This window comes from Zootoca vivipara, chromosome 16 (assembly GCF_963506605.1).
Source record: "Zootoca vivipara chromosome 16, rZooViv1.1, whole genome shotgun sequence".
Classification (NCBI taxonomy): domain Eukaryota; kingdom Metazoa; phylum Chordata; class Lepidosauria; order Squamata; family Lacertidae; genus Zootoca; species Zootoca vivipara.
Genome location: NC_083291.1, coordinates 42,450,384 through 42,471,809, shown reverse-complemented (window position 1 = coordinate 42,471,809; position 21,426 = coordinate 42,450,384). Strand labels below are relative to the sequence as shown.

At 46.2% G+C, this 21,426-nt stretch overlaps 1 protein-coding gene and 1 non-coding gene across 2 annotated transcripts; both read right to left on the bottom strand.

The window, feature by feature from the left end:
• Positions 1-432: 432 nt before the first annotated feature.
• On the bottom strand, positions 433-20,919 carry PPAN (peter pan homolog). The gene is made up of 12 exons (XM_035140618.2): positions 20,815-20,919; positions 20,525-20,695; positions 19,657-19,758; positions 18,834-18,884; positions 17,757-17,927; positions 14,662-14,738; positions 11,010-11,117; positions 10,420-10,543; positions 10,133-10,211; positions 8,594-8,723; positions 8,300-8,460; positions 433-7,558 (listed from the first exon to the last, which is right to left on the bottom strand). The coding sequence occupies exons 1-12, from the start codon at positions 20,830-20,832 to the stop codon at positions 7,134-7,136; spliced, it is 1,617 nt and encodes a 538-aa protein (XP_034996509.1). The 5' UTR covers positions 20,833-20,919; the 3' UTR covers positions 433-7,133.
• LOC118075512 (small nucleolar RNA U105B) lies at positions 18,974-19,055 on the bottom strand. Its single transcript, XR_004691390.1, has one exon. It is a non-coding gene; the product is annotated as a small nucleolar RNA U105B (small nucleolar RNA).
• Positions 20,920-21,426: the final 507 nt, after the last annotated feature.

Genomic DNA, 21,426 nt, shown 5'->3' with positions numbered 1-21,426 from the left:
CCTGTTTTAGAGGGAGACCCAGGCCTCTGAAGTAAATGTTGAACTGTTTCACTGGGTTTGACCCAGAATGGGATTAGGTGTAGCGAAAGGAAGGTGTCTTTGTATGGCTTGCTCAGCTGAATGTTGCCATTTACTGACTTACTGCCACATTCTGGACTCTCTGCAGCCTCCAGTAATGAGCAAAAGAAGAGGAGTGAGCAAGTAACAGACTCTTACAGTTCTCTTTAGAAAAGGTTCTCAATCTTACAATATTCCTTTAATTCCAGTATGCCATGTAAGATCCACTTTACATTATTTTTTGCATGTTTTTAATCTTTTCTGCCAGGATGCCAGCTGCACCTTTTTACAACCATGCGAAAGTAAATTAAGGTGGTGCAGTTTGCTCTGCAGTCACATCTGTGTAGTGGCCCTCACCTTCCTTTTTCTAAAGAAATTAAGCTGACCAGCAAACAGGCACTGCTGGTGGCACTGACCCATTGGAGAAATATCTTCATGCAACGGATTGCTGCTTGAGAAAGTGACAGTATTGCTGTAAGGAGCCTGATAACAATTCTCTTCTGTGGCTTGTGGCTTCCGTCTTTCTTTGGGATGGGGGAGGCTGCCCACTCAGCATAGCCTTGTGCAACTTTTGCTTATTAGCTTAGCAAAAGGCTTCAGGCAAACAGGAAGTAGGTACCATGCCTTAACAGTGCTAGAGGCCCAACTGCTTCCCCTCTTTTCCCTCCAATACCCCAGCTCTTCTCCCTCTGGGGTGGTGGAGGCAGAGGCGGAGGGGGGTGCACCCGGGGGCAGGGCATCGCCATGCAATGCACATGTGCACCGTCACCATGCATGTGTGATACACATATGCGCGCTGCACAGCGGTGTCACCAGCAAACCACTGCAGCCGCAAGCACAGGACCATCCCCACGTGGTGGTGGTGGTGACCATTGCTGCACCTTTTCAAACTACAGCTCCCATGATGCCTTGCGTGCAGCGCCTGCACACAGGACCTCTGCACCATCCCCGCACAGCGCTGGAGTGGCACCGCTCGGCTTGGGAGTCGGGGGGGGGGGGCGTGCTGAGTGTCACCCCCCTCCAGGGTGGCACCCAGGGCAGACCGCCCCCCTTTGCTACACCACTGGGTGGAGGGACTCCGGATTAGGTGTGGGAGGCCTCCAGTACAACTGTTGGTTAAGGCCCTACTGATAACTTGACTAGTGGTAACTTCTGATGTTATCTTTCTGATATTCCATGAATCACTACTTTGCCTGAGTTTTGAAACAGGTCCTCTGCAGTCCTGCTTATGACTCATGACCATTTTTTTCATCCATCCATAACCTCTTAAAAGGTTTTCTCACAATTACTGCAGCTTAGTTTGTTACTCCCCGTGTTGTGTGGTTTGTGGCTAAACACTTCACAACCTTATTAAAGGATAAAAGTTTGAAGTTATTTGTCCCACCCCTTAGAACAGGAGATAGAGCCTTGTCAACTGGTACATCACTGGCCAATCTCTAGTCATCTGCTGAACAGGTTACAATTACTGGGTTTATTACAAAGAATGGTAGGTTAGACAGACAATGTTCTTAAGCAAGAGTGCATACTCAAGGGGACTTCATACAGCTTACGCAAATCGGAAGCGTTCGCATCCAGAAATGCCACGTCTGCGCACACGCGCTGTGCAATTTAGTGCTTTTGCGCATGCAGCAAAACTCGGAAGTAACCGTTCCGGTACTTCCAGGTTGCCGCGGGACGCAACGTGAAAACACATAACCTGAAGCAGATGCAACATGAGGTATGATTGTGGGATTCTGCTAAAAAAAGTAGAACAGGGTCTAGTGTCTAAACTGTTAATCCAAATAGACATGGGATGCCAGTGCTGCTTTTCTGGGGGTACTCGAGGGTATGCAGTACTGGCATCATTTTTTCTTTAAAATGTTAAAAGTTTGGCACTTACTCGTAACAACTTCATGTGAGTACTGGCACCTTTATTCTTTTTAAAAAGCACTGGGTACAGCAGGTGGTTTAAGGCAAATGTAGGAAACAGATCAGCACATAACTATCAACAGAGGTGTGGATTTCAGTGTAGAGGACATTCGTCTGAGAGAGGTAGCACTTAAAATAGTGCAAAAATGGCACTCTGCCTATGCAGTCACCTCATCATATATAAGCCCCTCATCAACAAACTGCCAGAGAGGCTGTAGAATCTGGTTCTTACAAAAAAGTGTGGACCTTTGGGAAGGTGGCTGTTCTGAAAGGATTTGTCTAAATAAAACTTACGTCTAAACTTTAAAAAAAGTTCTACTAACAGCAAGGCTCACAATGATGAGATAATGTAAGAACTTAGGAGGTGGTTCTTTAACAAATTGGTAAAATAAAGTATGGCAAATAGCACTTGTGAATTTTTTTAAAGCAAAGACTCATTTGTATTTGAATGGCACAGCTTTATTACATACATGGCTAAAATCTAAACTAGAGGAGTCCTCTCATAAGACTATATTGGTTAACTTCAACCATTTATCACCGATACAAATATAAGTCTGAGATAAGAACTTATGTTATTTTGCATGCATGGCCTAAATATCAGCTTCTGGGTTAGAGTGGGATGTTCTATTACTATAATGTTCTATGTTGAAAGGATTTTTTAAAAGAAAAAAACAGAAGTCTGCTTCACTGGGAGGAGGGAAGAAATAGAAGGTCCTATAAACTTAAAGATCAAGTACTACTTCAGGGTCCCCGAACTAAGGCCCGGGGGCCGAATGCGGCCCAATTGCCTTCTAAATCCGGCCTGCAGATGGTCCGGGAATCAACATGTTTTTACATGAGTAGAATGTGTCCTTTTATTTAAAATGCATCTCTGGGTTATTTGTGGGGCATAGGAATTCATCCCCCCCCCAAAAAAATAGTCCCCCCCACAAGGTCTGAGGGACAGTGGATTGCCCCCCTGCTGAAAAAGTTTGCTGACCCCTGTACTACTTGGTCGAAAGTCCAACTGCTTAAGGCAGGGGTCTCCAAACTAAGGCCCGGGGGCCGGATGTGGGAATCAGCATGTTTTTACATGAGTAGAATGTGTCTTTTTATTTAAATTGCATCTCTAGGTTACTTGTGGGGCCTGCCTGATGTTTTTACATGAGTAGACCCTGTCCTTTTATTTAAAATGCATCTCTGGGTTATTTGTGGGGCATAGGAATTCGTTCATATATCTTTTTCAAAATATAGTCCGGCCCCCCACAAGGTCTGAGGGACAGTGGACCGGCCCCCTGCTGAAAAAGTTTGCTGACCCCTGGCTTAAGGAATGTAACCTTAGGGAACTCATGCAGGTTTTGATTCTCCAGTCGTTTGGCCCCTGGAGGCACAAGGCAATTCCACCCAAACAAAGCAACAGCACAAAGACCACAGCACAATCCAGTCAAGAGTTAAATGTTTCCAATTTCCATTGCTTTGGGCATGTTTAAAGTTAGCTGGGTCATGCAAATTATGGGGTGTTGGGGAGGGGTACTCCCTTTAGTGGGGGGAGATGCTGTGCTCCTTCTGGGGTACGTTGTCCACCTTTGGTCTTCATCCTGCACCCAGCTCTCACCTGTGACTCCTTGAAGCTGTCAGTATGTGACAGTGGCAACACCCAAGAAATGGCTTCCACTGGCCAGCTTGGGGAGAAGACAACCTTCAGCGTATTGAGTAGTGGGTCCAATGGTCCATGTGGCTTTTGCATGTGCTGGAGATGGAAGTGAGAGGTAGATGGGGCTCAACAACCTGAGAAGGCAGCCCACATAGAAGTAAACTTCTGATCCAAACCTCCACTGCCTCACTGCTTTACCTATTCATTAGAAAGGGTTCAGGAGTAAATCCAGAGGAAAAACCCATACCCACTTTTCTGTCAGGACATCTTTGGAATAAGAAAAGGCTAAGGAGTAAACAACACAAATATAGAGTGGAGTATCTAAGACGGTTGGATGGTGTCTTGTACGTCTCCTTCCGGCAACTCCTGCAACCAAGCTACATAGTGTCCAATTACAGGTAGGTAGCCGTGTTGGTCTGAGTCGAAGCAAAATAAAAAAATTCCTTCAGTAGCACCTTAAAGACCAACTAAGTTTATATTTTGGTATGAGCTTTCGTGTGCATTTCGTGTGCATTTCTTCAGGTATCTGAAGAAGTGTGCATGCACACGAAAGCTCATACCAAAATATAAACTTAGTTGGTCTTTAAGGTGCTACTGAAGGAATTTTTTTATAGTGTCAAATGTATTGCTTTCCTTTCCTTTGGACCACATCAGTGGGGCCAAGAGTATGGTCTTGTTGTCTGGGCAACCCAGGACACACTGCCCAGGCTTGTGCGCTGGAGGCAGCAGTTAACAGTCTCTGCAGCCACAGCAGGCGCTGCAATTCTCCAGTGGTTTGACTTAGCCCCTGGAGGCACACTCCATTGTCTCGACACAGACAAATGCCAACAAATTTATGACTCGAAGGCGAAAGGTGAGACATGGACTTGAAGAAAACATTTGGCAAAGAGCTTTTCAAACAGGACAGAAAACTGGACACTTTGTGGATCCTCTCAAACATGTTTATAGCCTAAATTTAGGCTTATAGCCTAAATTCAGCAGTCACCAAAGCAGGAATTGAGGGATAGGTTGAAGGGTATGTATTTCCAATAAGATATATTTCTCTTGACCAATGTGCAATGTAGCATCTCAGTAAATTTATGAGAAATCATGAATTAATTTGATTGAGTCAGATACTCCTGGAGGTATATTCATTCAGTCAAGTAGGGGACTCCTAGTGAGGGCCACCTTATGAATATGATTTCTGATATGAATTATATGAGCTGCACATTTTGCTGATTCTTGATTCTATTTCTTATTAGCTGTCTATCCCTTCCCATTACAAATAGCTGACAACTTAGGCACGCAATCCTTTCAGTTAGTTGCAAGCAGGCACAGAAGACCATCTGCTCTCTCTGAACCAGGCTTCCTGTAACCATAAGATTAAGGAGGCCTTTGTTGTAAAATCTCCTGCTACAGGGAAGTAGTAAAACCTGTTTTCCTGCCTAATTCCTTCAGGAATTTCTATTGCCCTGCTTACTCTTTCCTGGTTTTCTGGCTTAACAAGTATGCATGGCTTTGTAGTGCAGCTGTCGCATCCGATTCTTGCCCACATACAACCTTGTGAGATGCTCTGGGAGGAGCTGGGAGAATTTGGTTGGTGTGTTTGAATTCTGTGTTCTCTTATTGTAATAAAAATAGCCTGGGAGTGGAGGCGGGATCGCACTTTACTCCTGAGGGCTCTGCTGGTCATAGCCCTGCCTTGGTCTCCATTTTATTCTTTCATCACATGTGTAAAACCCACATGTACAGGTGGCTATCAGGTCCCACACCCACCTTAAAAGGAAATGTTCTCCACAGTTTTTGATGGACATTTGAGTTCATATGGAGCATTCCTCTGACAGTCAAAATATGGTGCAGACTGTTAAGGATCCTTGTGGTTGCCACTTTGAGAGCTCCATTTATCATTTCACATACCTCTCATCCAAAACCTGATATTTTTTTTATCAAAAGGAACAATAAGTATGTTTTCCCCCCTGATGGGGGAGAAACAGCTGTAGTGGTGTTTTGTTCTCTCAGGCAGAAAGACACAGAAACCTATATAAGGACCTCTTAAATCAACTGCTTTAACAATCACGCCAAGCTGTGTTAACCATGATTTCAGCTTGATGCCTGAAATGAGCCACAGGCATCACTCTTCTAAAAATTATCTTGCCCATGAGGACTGGAATACTTGCTCTTACTTTCAGAAGGCAAGGTTTTCGGAATTCCAAACATGGACACAACTATGAAGAATCTGCAGAGTGGTCATGGCTAAGCAGCAATTTCCTTTAATGGGTCTCATTCTGAGACCAGAAAATTATTGGGAATTGCTCATGGAATCTCATCACGGTAACAGTATCAACCACAATTGGTCTCCTCAAAAGGAAATATCCACACTTTGTGTATCTTGCTCTGACCACCTTCAAAGGCAGGGATGGAGAATGTGGACTCCACCTCCCTCTCGCCCCAGCCAGCATGGCCAATGGTCAGGGATGATGGGAGCTGGAATCCAACAACCTCCGGGGGTCACTGGTGCTCCATGGCACATTTTAAGGAGAATTTAAATGAGCCCATTTGACAAACCTTTTAAAAAGAGCAGAGTAGAATAGAATAAGTGGCTTTGTCATGCTGGCCACATGACCCGGAAGCTGTACGCCGGCTCCCTCGGCCAATAACGCAAAATGAGCGCCGCAACCCCAGAGTCGGTCACGACTGGACCTAATGGTCAGGAGTCCCTTTACTTTATACCCTCAATAAGCTGCAGAGTTAAGATCTTAAGAAGACCCTTTTGGATCAGTCTAAAGGCCTATCTTGTTCTCAGTTGTCGGGTGCCTGTGAGAAACCCAGAGCCAAAACACAAATGCAGTCAGCCTCTCCACTGTCGCTCTCCCAACAAGAGTTATTCAAAGGCATATTGACGCTTGATAATGGAGGTAATGTGTATCAGTGACTACTAGGCTTGCTGGCTAAGAGTTATCCTCCCTGAAATGTCCTATTCCCTTTCAAAAAGACATTTGCAATGACAGCCATCACTACATATTGCGTGAAGGAATCAGGCTGGCCCAGGAGGACAAACTAGGCACTTGCCTCACCAACCTCAGCCTGCGCCCTCACTTGCAATCAGTTGAGGGGGCAAAATGGCCTGCCAGTTTGTCCCCCACGCCTGCCCTTCTAGAAAGAGGCAGAAAACAAAATGAATGGGATCGGCCCACTTCTGGCTCGGGCTCCACTTACTGTTGGCCTCCCTCCCTTCTGCCCCACCAGTTCCAATGGATACCAGCCACCACACTTTTCAGGTGTCTTGAATCTCCCACTATTCCAGCAACAACTGATTTCCCCCCTGCTCCATTTCCCCTTGCCAGCAAACAAGCCTTATCAGCCACCATATCCAGCTGACAGACACCGCTGGCCAATTCTGTAGCAATTCGAATATATTTGTGCCTTGCAAGGCAATGGGGAAAGGGCAAGTTCCACAGAGTCAGTCAGACAAAAAGGCAGGCAGCTCACAGTGAATCAGTAGCTATATGTATCCTGCAAACAGCTATACAAAACCAAGGGAGGGAGGCCCAGGGCTCTAGGCTGGCCTCTTCTTCCCTGAATATCTGGGCTTTCTGAAGCTTCCTTTCCCCGTGAGCACCGGCTTCCGCCCCAGTCCAGACTTGCCCTGCCCCCGGGGCCTTGAGCCAGGCTGCCGCCGGGTGTGGTGCTGCCCTGGGGTCTGGGGCCGCTTCCTCCTGGTCCTTGGTGACCCTCTGTGCTGCACTGCGGGCTGACCAGCCTCCCTCTGCTGCTGACTCTGGGGCCCCTTGGGCTGTCGAGGAGAGAAGCCTCTCAACTTCTGCTGCTGCCATGGGGTCCTCTGCTTCTTTGCCTTGGTGCTGGTTCCTGCAGATGCTGCTGGGCTCTGGTCACCAGCAGAATGGGTGCATTTATGCCTTTTCCCAGCTTTGGTAGACAGACTTGGCCTTCGTTTCCTCTTAGCGCTTTGGGGAAACAGATCTAAAGGAGGGTCACAAGGAGAGAAGATAAAGATCACTGCAGGCTCTATGCTGCCTTTTAGGCCACTGGTCTTCAAGTGGTAAGTCAGGACTCTCAGAAAAGCAGAGAGCTGCTGGAAGAAAAAACAAAACCTGTAGCACTGTAGATTACAAGGAGGAAATTTTGGAAGGTGGCAGCTGGTCCTGCTGGACTAGGAAATGCTGATAAAATTTTCCCTTCCTCTGCATCTGGTCACTCTGGAAGAACATCACTCAGGGTCAGAAAGTTAGTACAGTGGTACCTCGGGTTACAGACGCTTCAGGTTACAGACTCCACTAACTAACCCAGAAATAGTACCTTGGGTTAAGAACTTTGCTTCAGGATGAGAACAGAAATCGTGTGGTTGCAGCACGGCAGCAGCGGGAGGCGCCATTAGCTAAAGTGGTACCTCAGGTTAAGAACGGACCTTCAGAACGAATTAACTTCTTAACCCGAGGTACCACTGTACAGGGTCCCATGTAAAAAGGTGGGTCTCTGCTTCTGAGCAGACTATTACATCACAGGTACAACTGGTGGTCCATATGACGCTAGGAGGTAGCATTCACACATGCAGTGTCCCTCCCTCTCTTGGATAAGATGCACCTGAGCATTTACTTTGCAAGTGCCCCAGCTCATGCTCAGAAGCACAACTGTTTTCATCAGCTGCATCCAGCAGCGTCCGGAGCCGCCAAGTCTTTTAAGCACCACTAATTAGATACCAACCTGCATCAGGCTCTTCTCCCACTTCCTGCCGATAATACTCCATGTCATCATCTGATGGCTCATCCACCTTCTGGTCCTCTTGCATCCCAGGGTCCTCTGCATCACTGTCACTTCCCTCTGCCTGCTTCTTCTTCCTCTTTATCCCCTCCAGACTCTTCTTCCTGCAGCCCGCAAACCAACAATACAATCACAAGTGCATATAGCTGTCTTCCCAAAGCAAAGCAGCGTGCTACTTTGGAATGGGTGCATGTAGGGACAGAAGCTTTGTGGAACGTAAGCTCTTCTCTCCCTCACCTGTGAGCCTGCTTCTGCTCCTGCTTGCGTTCCACATCTGCATCCTGCTTGCGGCGCCGCTCAGCCTTCAGCTGCAGCCTTGCCTCTTTCCGGGCCAGGACCTCCTGGATCTCTTCTTCAGTCTTATGAACTGAGGGCAGGAGTGAGAAATTAAAACCAACAGCTGTTAATGTTGACACCACACATTAGCAAGTATAAAACAAACACATGGGGATGGATTAATCAGTTATGCTTAGTGGGAGCCAAACTAATGAGTCCTGCTAGTGCAACTGGGGCTTCTCTCCCCAATTGGCTGGTGGGGAAGTGTAGAAACCCCAGAGCTGGGGTGGGTGGGCACGGAGAGAGATCATTCCATCCGGCAAGTTTAAATGCTTCACCAATGGAGTGATTGCGTTCCACGCAATATCTACTCCATCAGTGACTTATGCAAGCTCTTAAAGGGCAGCTGGGAACCCAGTGGGAGCAGGCATCACATACAAGTGCTTTTTATCTAAGAAAGTGACTGTGGCACCACTAACACAACTCAGCAACTGAAGACGATGGCTGACAACAGGCCCACCAACCTGAATGCAACATGCTTGGATGCCCAACAGCCTGTTTTTGCTGTTCTGGGGAGACAGCAAGGGCAGATTTATTAATGCACTGTTGGAACATGGCTGGAAGTTATACAGACTTATTGTCCAATATCTTTAATACTGGGGTGCACCCCTAGCTATTCACTTTAACTTCCCCCCACCTTTAAATTCAAAATGCTGGTTTTTTACCTATAAAGCTTTAAATGGCTCAGGACTCGCCTGCCGAGTGCCTGAGGGCCCGTCCTGCCATTCACCACCTGGCCCAGGGTGGGGCCTGACAGGCCTATAAGAACTCCTGCTGCTGCTACCCAGGAGGACTCCCCTGCTCAGCACCTGAGGGCCCCCGTCCTGCTACTCACCACCTGGCCTAGGATGGGGCTCCATTTTTGTTTGTTTTGTTTTTAAATTGCTGTTATTTTTTACCTATGTCATTTTAAACTGTGACATTAATGCTGTATTCTTAGTTTTAGATTTTGATTTATGTGGAAATTGTTTTCCATTTGGTTGTGTATCATTTGATGTGGTTTATTTATTATTGTTTATGACTTTTGTAATTATGTAAATCTTGCCATGTTGTAAGCTGCCTTGAGCATTCTTTTTAACTGTGGGAAGGTGGCATACAAATGAGGGTGAGGGCGAGGGTGATGACTGCAATACCTCGAGGACCACCTGGCACCATATGAACCAACCCAGACCCTGAGAGCATTCTCTGAGGCCCTTCTTTGTCTGGAGGATGGCAACACAAGAACGAGCCTTTTCTGCAGAGGCTGCCCATTTGTGGAATGCTCTCCCCAGGGAGGTTTATCTGGCACCAGGCAAAAACATTCCTCTTCAACCAGGCCTTTGGCTGATTAATATTCTACAGCCTTTTAAATGTGTTTGTGGGAGTGGGGGGGGGGGGGTATTGTTTTTCCACATAGAAGCTCAGGAGAGGAGGGCTCCATGAACCGGGAAAGATACTCACTGAAGCTGTGATAGAGCACATTGCCCTGGCTTAACCCTTCCTCCACCTTGATCAGTTGCAGGGTCATTCGAGGGCCAATCTGTTGGGGAAAGAGGCAGACACTTCATTAGGTCAGAGATATCACCACCACCCCCTGCAGGAGCCTGGCAGCCTCATGGCTATCCCAATTCGGATGACCAGGACTTTCACTGCTGAAGTAGACAGCAACTGGAAGAGCAGCGGTCAGCTCTATGCTGCCCCCGCCCTCCCACTCCCCTTCTGTGAGCTCAAGAGTTCCATGGCCTGACCTCGGTGAGGCGGACAGCACTCTGTTGGGCTTTCATGTTCCCCCGGCCGGCATAGGCCTGAGGCAGCTCTGTGGTGTTGTGACTGCCATCTTGCTCAGCTTCACTCTCAGAAAGATTTATGTCTCTGCATTGCAGGGAGAGAGAGAAAACATTATTATTCCTGGCATGCTGGTAACAGAGGAGCTCTGCACATAAAACAAGGCAAGAAAAGACACTAGCCTTGCAGTCCCAGCAAGATGAGACACACAAGGGAAGAAGTGTGGTGGAAAAAGAATGGGCACCAATAAAGAAGAGGATGTATCAGTGGGAGGATGAGAATCAAGCTGGCTTGGCATTCCACAGGAGTTTAAACATACAGGAAAAAGTAAAAAGGAACAGAAAATAAGAGCAATGGCATCATGAAACAGGGCCCAAGATGCATAAACCTCCTTCTTACATCCTGCCTTATTCACAAGCCACAATTCTCTACTGAGTCTCTGGTTCTGCTAAGAACTGCTCAACCTGCTCCAGGACCCAAAACGAACCTACACTTTGAATGAGGTGGGAGTGGGGGCTTAGCTTTATGGGGAAGTGGAGGGTCTTTTTCTCACCTAACCAACAGTTCACTGATGTCCTCCAGACGGCTCATGTTAGGAAACTTCTCCTGCATGATCTTCTTCAGCCCTTTGCTTATTCCTACAGGCACCACTTTCAGACTGCTGCAAAACACAAAGGGCAGGAGAGGTGCATGAAGGTATTCCATCAAGCAAGAGGAGCAATCCACTGCTATTGTGTTTGGTGGATAAGGGAGGAGGCGGCAGAGCAGATATGCACTGCCATGTAAAGGTAAAGGGACCCCTGACCATTAGGTCCAGTCGTGACCGACTCTGGGGTTGCGGCGCTCATCTTGTGTTATTGGCCGAGGGAGCCGGTGTACAGCTTCCAGGCCATGTGGCCAGCATGACAAAGCCGCTTCTGGCGAACCAGAGCAGCACATGGAAACGCCGTAGGCTGGAAGTCACACAGGGGGGTGGTAGGGGTATAGGGTGAAGGGTGAGAGGGAATTGTTTATCTTGATTTGTGTGGTAGTTTTTTCCCCTTTGTATTTTGTTGTATTATTATTGGTATTACAGTATTATTATTATTATTTTTGTGTGTGTGTGTGTGTATGTGTGTGTGTGTGTGTGTATATATATATATATATATATATATATATATATATATATATATATATATATACACATACACACACACACACACACACACACACACACACACACACACACCGTATGTGGTGTAGTGGTTAAGAGCGGTAGAGTCCTAATCTGGGGAACCGGGTTCGTGTCTCCGCTCCTCCACATGCAGCTGCTGGGTGACCTTGGGCTAGTCACATTTCTTTGAAGTCTCTCAGCCTCACTCACCTCACAGAGTGTTTGTTGTTAGCCGCTTTGAGACTCCTTCGGGTAGTGATAAAGCGGGATATCAAATCCAAACTCTTATTATGAATATGATTATTATTATTATGTTTTGGAATTATATTTCTTTCTATTTCTTTATTTCTTTTTTCTGTTGTATTATGAAAATTCAAAATAAAAATAAATTTAAAAAAAGGGAAAAAAGAAACGCCGTTTACCTTCCCGCTGTAGCGGTACCTATTTATCTACTTGCACTTTGACATGCTTTCAAACTGCTAGGTTGGCAGGAGCTGGGACCGAGGAGCGGGAGCTCACCCTGTCACGGGGATTCGAACCGCCGACCTTCTGATCGGCAAGCCCTAGGCTCTGTGGTTTAACCCACAGCGCCACCTGCATCCCAGCACTGCCATCTACCAGGTCCTAAATTTAGTCACTGGCGTCTCCAATTAAAGGTTATTTGGATGCAGGCCTAGGAAAGACTCTTTTCTCTTCTGCCTGAGGCCTCTGGCAGGGGTCATTATGTGAAGTGTGATGTGCTGACATTATCATCTGGGCAGGGGCTACCCCTGCCTTGCTCCTATATTAGCAGACATAATCTTTGTACAACTCTTGAAACAAGCCTGGTTTCCCCAGCTAGGGGTGTGGAAGACAATCTAGAAAATTTAGCTGTTAGATTCATGCAGATGCAGAGGCAAACTCCTTGGATCCTCACTTCATCCAGGGAAGTATCCCCACAACCTGGCTGTCTTCCAGTTGCTCTGGGCCCCAACAAGGCAGGTGGTATTATATACTAGAAAAAATGTTGGTTAGATAAATTTCCCAGGGTTCAAAGACCTTGAAAAGGTTCAAAACTCTTTTCACTTTGATATGTATCTTTGTTGTTGGTTTTCTCCCTCTCACTTTTCTTTCTTTTTTTTCTGTATCACTATTACCTTTAATTGAAATCACCTTAATAAAATATTTTTCAAAAAAAAAAGGAAGAAAGTAGTGTGACACCACCAAACAGCAATCCCCTAAACTCCCATTCCCAAACAGCTTAGATTCGTTTTCCTCGGTTGAGAAGAACGGTGTGCTTTCGAGGAAGGGGGGGGACTGCTCCAGCGCAGCGCCCCCCCCCCAGAAGAAATCCCAAATCTAGCTTTTTGGGGACGTGGATCCGGCAGACGCAAAAGCGAGCTCCCCCGTCCCTCGGTTTGCCTATTTTTGCCTATTTATTTCATCCAGGAGTCAGAATACAAAAGGAATAAAAACTGAGAAAGGGCTGGAGAAGAGAATTTTTGTTGGTTGGTTTTGTACTACAGCATTGGAAGAAATGGGGAGACATCAGGGGATGGCTGAGGAAGAATGGTGGGCAGGCTGGGACAGGGTGGGAGTGGGCTGAGGGGTAGTAATGGGTTTAACTTTCTTGATTGATTTTAATGGTCCGAAACTGGAATGATTTATGATTTACGGAGCTCACTGATGAATCTGGGAGACCCGGAGTTTAGGAGAAAGGGGGTTAAAATTGCATATAATGGGTTTAAATATTTATATGATATAAGAATTAATATTTAAATTTATGGAAAGTTCTTGGTAAAAAATTCTAGGCTAAGGGGAGGAATGGAAGATAAAGACAGGGAAAATAATATTTGATTTGGATTTGATTAATTGTTGGTGGAGAATAGATGACATTTTTAGAACAGGATATTTGAGTGTCAATGATAAAATGTGTTAGATTAATTTAAGAGATAAGATGAAAACTGCTTAATTGGATTATATAATGGACTCAGTGAGGGGGAATCGAGGAAGTCAACAATGTTAAGTAAACAATGTTAAGTAAACAATGTTAAGTGATTCTGTATTTGAAAAACGAATAAAAATTATTTGAAAAAGAGAGAAAGATCAGAGACACATCAGCAGACTACACTCTCGCCATGTGCTCCTTGTTTGCCCTTCTTTTCCCCCTAACTCCCAGGATGATCTTTCCTGTGCTGGGCTTATCTGAGATCAGGCAAACCTAGAAGCTATTTTCTGCAAGTACTACTACAGAACTACCACAGTGTGGATGGATGATAACAAATTCCCCTCCCCTCCAAAGGCAAATGTGAAAACTTTGCTAAGAGGCTTGGGTATGTCTCCTGGTGCGCAGAAGCTAAAGACTAGGCACACATTAAGAATTCACTAACTAGTTAACTTACAGAACAATGGTGTACATGTCTTCTCAGAAGTAATATTTATAAGTAGGTACAGGATGGTATCCTAGGCTTGGGTTTATGGTTGGTATTGGAAGAAAACAGGATTCTTATGCCTTTAATTGCTGTGTGTCAGGCTGAAATTCAGCAGGCTAAACCCTTTCTTATATAGAAATACAATTACAGGAAAAGTTTCACTGTGGCTGCTCTCTTAATTTTGTGCCAAGCCATGCCCCCCCCCAGCACAGCCATATTGTACCATTTTGTGACTAGTGCCAACTGCACTCTTTCAAAATCTGAAATGTGCCCCGGTCCAAAAAGGTTGGTGACCCCTGGTCTAAACTATTTTACATTGCAAGGATAAAATAGGATGCACCCCTGGTATGCTGCCCTGAGCTTTATCTTTTATCATCAGACCAAAGCCACAAAGAAGTATTTCTTCCCTGAGTGTACATCCTTACAGCGCAAAACGGTGTGTTGTTTAATGAGCACAATAATATGAATGTTTGGCATGCATAATGCGGACTGGCACACTAACAATGAACTGCTAACACAGAGACTAATTAAAATGTCTTTTATGAAAGTGGTCATGCATGTAATATGTCCCTCTTGCAGATGTAGATTACTGTGAGCTCAGATCTGATCCTTCAGCACAGCATGAAACAGAAGATACTTACTAATGACGGAATTCAAGGATCTGGGTGTCTGGGTTATAGCTGATCAGTACACAACGCTTGATGGCATTAAGGTTTACCTGGGGCAGGGCAGGCAGGTGGGTGGGTGGGGGAAGGGTAGGAGAAAAGAGAACACAACAACATGAGAACCAAGACTCACAATATGGCATAAGTCCCTCACCTGACAAGTATTTTAGGTGGCAATGAAGATTCCCTAGCTGTGACAGCCTTTATAGAACCCAGGAGGCCTAGTACCCAATTTCCCTAGTACTATTGAGGTGGAATTCAAAATTATGCTAAGGCAATTGTTCTGTCAGCACAAGCATTTCTGCTTGCCAGATGGAACGATCTTCCTTCTCCTCCTCCTGGGGTTTCTCTTGACCTTTCTGAGCAGATTTGAGAAGGCTGCAGGCAGAGAGACAGGGAATCCCATTCTGCCAGCAGGACTCAATGTGGTAGCTTCCACTAGTGTACAGCTTAGCTAGGTATCCAACTTCAGTAACTGAGCTTAAAGGTAAAGGTAAAGGAACTCCTGAGCATTAGCTCCAGTCGTGACCGACTCTGTGGTTGCGGCGCTCATCTCGCGTTATTGGCCATGGGAGCTGGCGTACAGCTTCCATGTCATGTGGCCAGCATGACAAAGCCGCTTCTGGTGAACCAGAGCACACAGAAACACTGTTTACCTTCCCGCTGTAGCAGTACCTGTTTATCTACTTGCACTTTGACATGCTTTTGAACTGCTAGGTTGGCAGGACTGAGCTTACCAATGCAATATATCCAAAAACACAGTGCTGATTCAGAGTAAGTTTAACTAACGGTTATGCCTCATCCTGTTCTTATATCTCTGGAATCTTTTCCCACTAGTGACTGTTAGGTTTCTATCCTAACACCCTCCCCCTTTCTATAATTGTTAGGTATCTATCTAAATAAAAATGTAAACTGGCCAGGTCCGTTAGTATCCACGTTTCACCAAAACTGCTTGACCGATTGTGTTTGAATATGAGAGCAAGCCCATACCGTGTTCCGGAACTCACAAATCAGACGAAAGTGCATGCTGGGAAAAGAACCAGGTTGCAAACCACCGCCCTGTAGCGGCGGCTACACTGGTACTGCAGCTATAAAACCTTCCCTCTCAACAGCACCTCAGCTCCCGTTTACATACTAGGCTGAAGCCTTTACAGACTAGGCCAAATGGAGGTACTGAGTTACCTGGGTGGGGGTTGGGGGGGCGGGATAGGCCAGGACATGGTGGGACCAGTCACAGGGATGAGCTGGGGGGGAGGGGTCGGGGAGGGGTCGGGTGGGGGGGAATCACAGGGATATGCCTGTGTAAACAGAACACGCGTAAAACAGGGGGACTCTGAAGGTGAGGGGAGTCTGAAGGGGGACTCTGAGCCTCCATTTAACAGACTGAGCCACAGCAATGTGTGGCAGGGCCAGCTACCGTAGTTTACATATAAAGGGAGTGCTCTCCAATGAAGGACCTTGGGAATCCTACTTGTCCTCAAAAGAATCAAATCCAGAAACAAAACACAAAATCCCAAGAAGCTAAGGACTAGTTCTGCCTCATTTGCCCACAAACTGTGGCCTAGAGTTTCTAAAGAAGAGAGCCGTACTTGCCACAGCTTAATGCTAGAAGCACACACAGCAGAAGGACCTCCATAAAGGAACCAAGCCCAGGCGCACCAGTGCCTTTACTTTTAAAGGAAATCACAGAGCATGTCAAAGGTACGCTATCATCATTTACATCTGTTCCATCGTTAGAACTAAGGTGGCAAGAAGGGGTGAAGTGTCTCTTTAAAAAAATAACGGCACAATACTGATGTCATCACTATGAACTGCTCTATGCCTATTGGAGCAGGAAGGTCTTCTATCCAGCATTGAACCCCACCCCCAATGGAAATTCAGTTACAATATTCTAGAGATTCCCTCACCACCCTCTACCCTGCAGCTAACACAGGGAATCCCAGGGGCATTAGCACTGCTGAGGAAGCATGAGCCCAGTCCTGACTGGAGTGGAAAGAAATAGAACTGAAGGCAGGATGATGCCCGGAGGTGGTGGTGGTGTTAGCCCACTGTCCTGAGAACTGACCAAGAAAATGTATATGCATCTTTTTAAGTCCAAGAGTGACACATCCCTCCAGTTTTAATTCAAGTGCCCCTGGTATCAAACATTTCAGGGGAAATATTGTGCTATGGGGACCATTTGTGAGCAGATACTTCTCTGATTCTTGATTCCTTTTAATGGGTAAGGAATTCCAATTCAGGGGAAGGTTCCAGCTAGGCAGAGGTGGGGCACCTGCAGCCATCCAGATGTAGCTGGACTACAACTCACCGTATTCCAAACCATTGGCCATGCTGCTGGCACTGGTGGGAGCTGGAGCCCAACAACATATGAAGCAGTAAAAAGACTGTTAGCACATTTGCAAAGCTATGTAGGGTCTGGTATGGTTTCCAATTGGATGGGGGACATGCTGAGATTCCTGCATGGCAGGGGGTTGGTCCCTTCCAACTCTACAATGATTCCCACTGCACAAGAATGGTGTCAAGAGGCAATGCAGTTCCAGCACAAACATATAGATTAATTTCCACAATCCCTTTCCAGAATGGAAAACAAAGGTCTAAATCACAAACACACTCTATATATCCTGGATGAGGTCACCCTGTCACTAGCTTTGTTGTCAGAGAGGTGTCATTTCAGACTGAATGCTCCATAAAACTAACCTCTCTAAATTCACATCAGGGAGCAGGTTCCACTCTTGCCTTCTCCCCAATATGTTTTCTAGGTGAGGGATATTTTTTGTCTATTAAGAAGCTTCCAACTGTGTGAGTCTTCACTTCCAATCTAACATGGTACAGAAGACACACCTTCCTGAGGCCACACATTTCCCACCTAACCAACCTCACAGAAGTAAATTTGCTTTGAGATTTGCCGATGAAGAAGACACAAGTGTTATAAATAACACACACTCTTTTTGAGAAGCAGGGCAGAGCTGACCTGTATGGCACGCCATGGAAGACCAGGGGCCAGAGGCACCTGAGGAGCAGAGCAGGGCCATCAAGCTGACTTCCCAGTCTCCAGGCCAGCGCACACCTACCTTGTGGACATTGATGGAAGGGAACATGTTCTGGAACATAGTCGCCATGACCTTGATGTGCATGCCCTGAAGGCCAAAGTTGTTGAGGACCAGGAGTGGGTGGTGGGTGAACTGCTGCTCGTGCATCCGGTGCCGCTTCAGGGTTGACACAACATCTTTGATGAGCGAATACTGGAGTGAAACAGGTGAGTGAGGGAGTATTCTTGTACTTTGTATTCTCATTTTGTATTTTTCTGTCATGAACCACCCTGGGATCTTCAGATGAAGGGCAGCATACAAATTTAATTAAATAATAATCAATAATAATAAAAATAATAGAGGATCCTGCACTACGACCAAGAGGTAGTACACCACAGACCTGTAAACTAATGGTGGGAAACCAGCGCCTTCCAGACGCTATTGGACTACAACTGGCATCTGGCCCAGCCAGCACAGCCAAAGGTCAGGATAATGGGAGTTATACTCCAGCAGTATCTGGAGTGCCCATCCTTGATGTAAACCCTGAAATCCAGAAGGCCTGTAGACTGTGTAAACTCTTATTTTTGAGGCAGCTAGCCAGGGCTCTTTGTTTTCCACAAGTGTAGAAAATCTACACAAAATTTAGTACTGGTTCAGCTTCATGAGCATCTTAAGCTTTCATTTTTTAAAAAACACACAGGTTCCTAGACCTCATGGCAGCAAATATGATGTTCAGTAGTCATAAAGCCAGGATTAGGCAATTTACGTAAGTGATACAGGCTGCAAAATTTAGATTGTCTTGAAGTAGAGAAATATTCACCTAGGTCAAGGATTCACAGCACACCTTAAAGCATTAACAGTCTAGGGTGGGAGGGTGGTTATTAGTTTGCTTGGTTTTTGTTCTTGTTTTTATTATGTATTTTGTGTGTTAATCTTGTATTTTTACGCTGTGAACCACCCTAAGATCTACGGATGAAGGGAGATATACTAAATAAATAAATAACCCACTAGAAAGAACAGGTAGCAAAAAACCCTTCTAACCTTAGCAAGCTATAAAAGGGTCTTTCAGAGGCAGCTGTATTCCAACTAGCCTACCCTACTATTTCCAGCAATTGGTACCTGAGCAACTCTGAAGGTCAAGGTTGGCCCACCAGGCAAACGGAAGAATTTCTGAGGAAGAGAGAAATCAATCAGAGCAGCCTCTACCACAGGCAGATTGGTCATCATAATTCAAACTCTGCTTTTAGTGTTCTGCAAAATCCAGATGCATCAGTGCGTTTACTTTGAAGTGAGAATCACAGGTTTCACTCAGCAAAACACATTGTCATCATTTGCATCAGGTCATCAGGCAGAGCTATGATGATAAAACAATTGGGCCAACAAAACCAACAGAGGATATAAGAGGAAGAGGACCTGAGCTTTCACAACAGTCCATCCTGCAAAGGAGGATCCTGGAGAATGATAAAGTTCTTCAGAAGCTTATCAGGACTCCCTCAGTGAAAGGGACAGTACCAGGCAAGCCATACTGACTTGCCATACTGCTTCATGGTAGCCTTTCCCAACCTGGTGCCCTTCTGACCATGACCTTCTGGATAGCATCAGGTTGGGGAAGACTGCTCTATGACTACTTATTGAAGGGAGTGATCAGTGACCTGGGCAAGCAGGGGGACTTGTGTGTCCTAGGAGATGTACACAGTTCACACTCAGTGCTGCATAGGAATTGGCTGTAAAATCTAGTACATGCTTTAGAATCTCCACAAAGACAACACAAAATTGTCCTCAACAGACAAATCAATTTGAAGACATGAGTTTGAAAAGCATCAATATAGAGAGAAAGAATTCAAGTTGCACATTCTAGAACCAAAACACGAGACTAGCAGGGCAGAAAAATATTGGGACCACTTGTTGCAACCACTGAGCGACTTCTCACTGCTTAACTTACAAGATTGATATTGGTGGGGGTTTTTGTGAACACCAGGAAGTGAGTCACACCAAGAGGTCCAGCCACTGTCACAAAGTCTTTCAGAGTGTTCTTCTTGCGCACCTGAAAAAGTCAAGACCTGTAATCAGTGTGGCTCTACTGTCTGTGCTGCCAGACAAAAACTAGGACATAGAATTGTCTTTAAATTATTTAATGAAATTAGTTGTAGTAAAATGCTTTGAAGTTACTAGAGTTTTAGAAATCCATTTTGAGCAAACATGTGCTCAGGAAAGCCTCTGGTATTTTTACCCTACCTGTCCCCCAGTCATTCCCAACTGCATGCTTGAACACTTTTGCAACAAAACAAAACAATCACAAGGACTAGCATTTTGCATTAAATATGCAAAATGGCAAGGTACTATTGTGATCCAGGTTTCATAAACACAGTTCTGGGTAACTGGTAATATGTTTGCAAGATATATTTTTTTAAACACACACACAGAGAGAGAGAGAGAGAGCCCACCCCCTAAATGATCCAGAAGGGAGAAGATTATGCTTACTGGAGCAATGTTTTATTGTTCTGAACAAAAGCGGTCCAAAACCATACATTTTAAAATGCATGTAGTGAGAGAATCAAATTGTTTTCTGGGGATTTATGTGTGGATTTAATTCCTCATCCCCATATACAGTACTAGCCTAGATTCCCCTTAGAATCAGTCAGAAGTCCCAATTTCTGTATTTTCTACCCTAACCCATCTAAGCCAAATTCCATTTGTAAGAGACCTCTCCCACCTGCCCCCGTTATGATTCCTAAACACCATTTATTTCACAAAACCTATTCTGTCCTGCATTTGCCTCTCTTCACTTTGATTACTACGACCCTTTCCACCTTGAGGCTGGTGGCCGTGTAGGGCTGCATCACCCGACGAACATCCAGGATGAGCTGCTGCAGGTTCTTGCCCACGCGGCCGCGGTGGAAGACGAAGGAGTGAGGGACGGAGCCGAACTCCTCCTGAGAGCGATGCTGGGCAGCCGCCCGCTCTTTCTTCTGGTTCTTCGTCTGCAAGGGAGGAACGGGAGCACGTGGAGCCGGGAGCACAGCAAGCGCGTCTCTCTTGGACGCGCGCCCGCTTCATTCCCATTCCCACGCCCGCAACCCTCTCGCAGCCCAGGCCTCACCTTGCGCGGCCGCCCCATGGCTGCTTCTTCGGCTTCTCCAGAGAGAAAGAGAACACGCGGCAACGACCAACTTCCGGCCGCGTGTGCTCTGCTGCCAAAGCGCCGGGCCCGGACCGGATGTGCCCTGTGCGCGCAATCAGCGGTCCGGGTTGTCCCCAAACGAGAAGCCTGTCTGGCCGCGACTACGGTAGAATTCGCTCGCCGCCCTGGGACAAGCGGAAGTGCGGACGAGCCCTTGGGCGGGGAGTTCTGCTCCTTCCGTGGTCCAAACCAGGCTCTGCAATTCCGCGGGGGGGGGGGGGACTAAAGTGCAGGGCTGTTGGGAACAATCGGCTTTTTGAGTTGGATCAGCGGAAGGAAAACAAAACGTGAAACTGAGGCTCCAAGACTTTGGCCACCTCATGAGAAGACTCCCTGGAAAAGACGCAGATGTTGGGAAAGATGGAGAGCACAAGGAGAAGGGGACGACAGAGGACGAGATGGTTGGGCAGTGTTTTCAAAGTCACCAACATGAGTCTGACCAAACTGCGGGAGGCAGTGGAAGACAGGAGTGCCTGGCGTGCTCCGGTCCATGGGGTCACGAAGAGTCGGACACGACTAAACGACTAAACA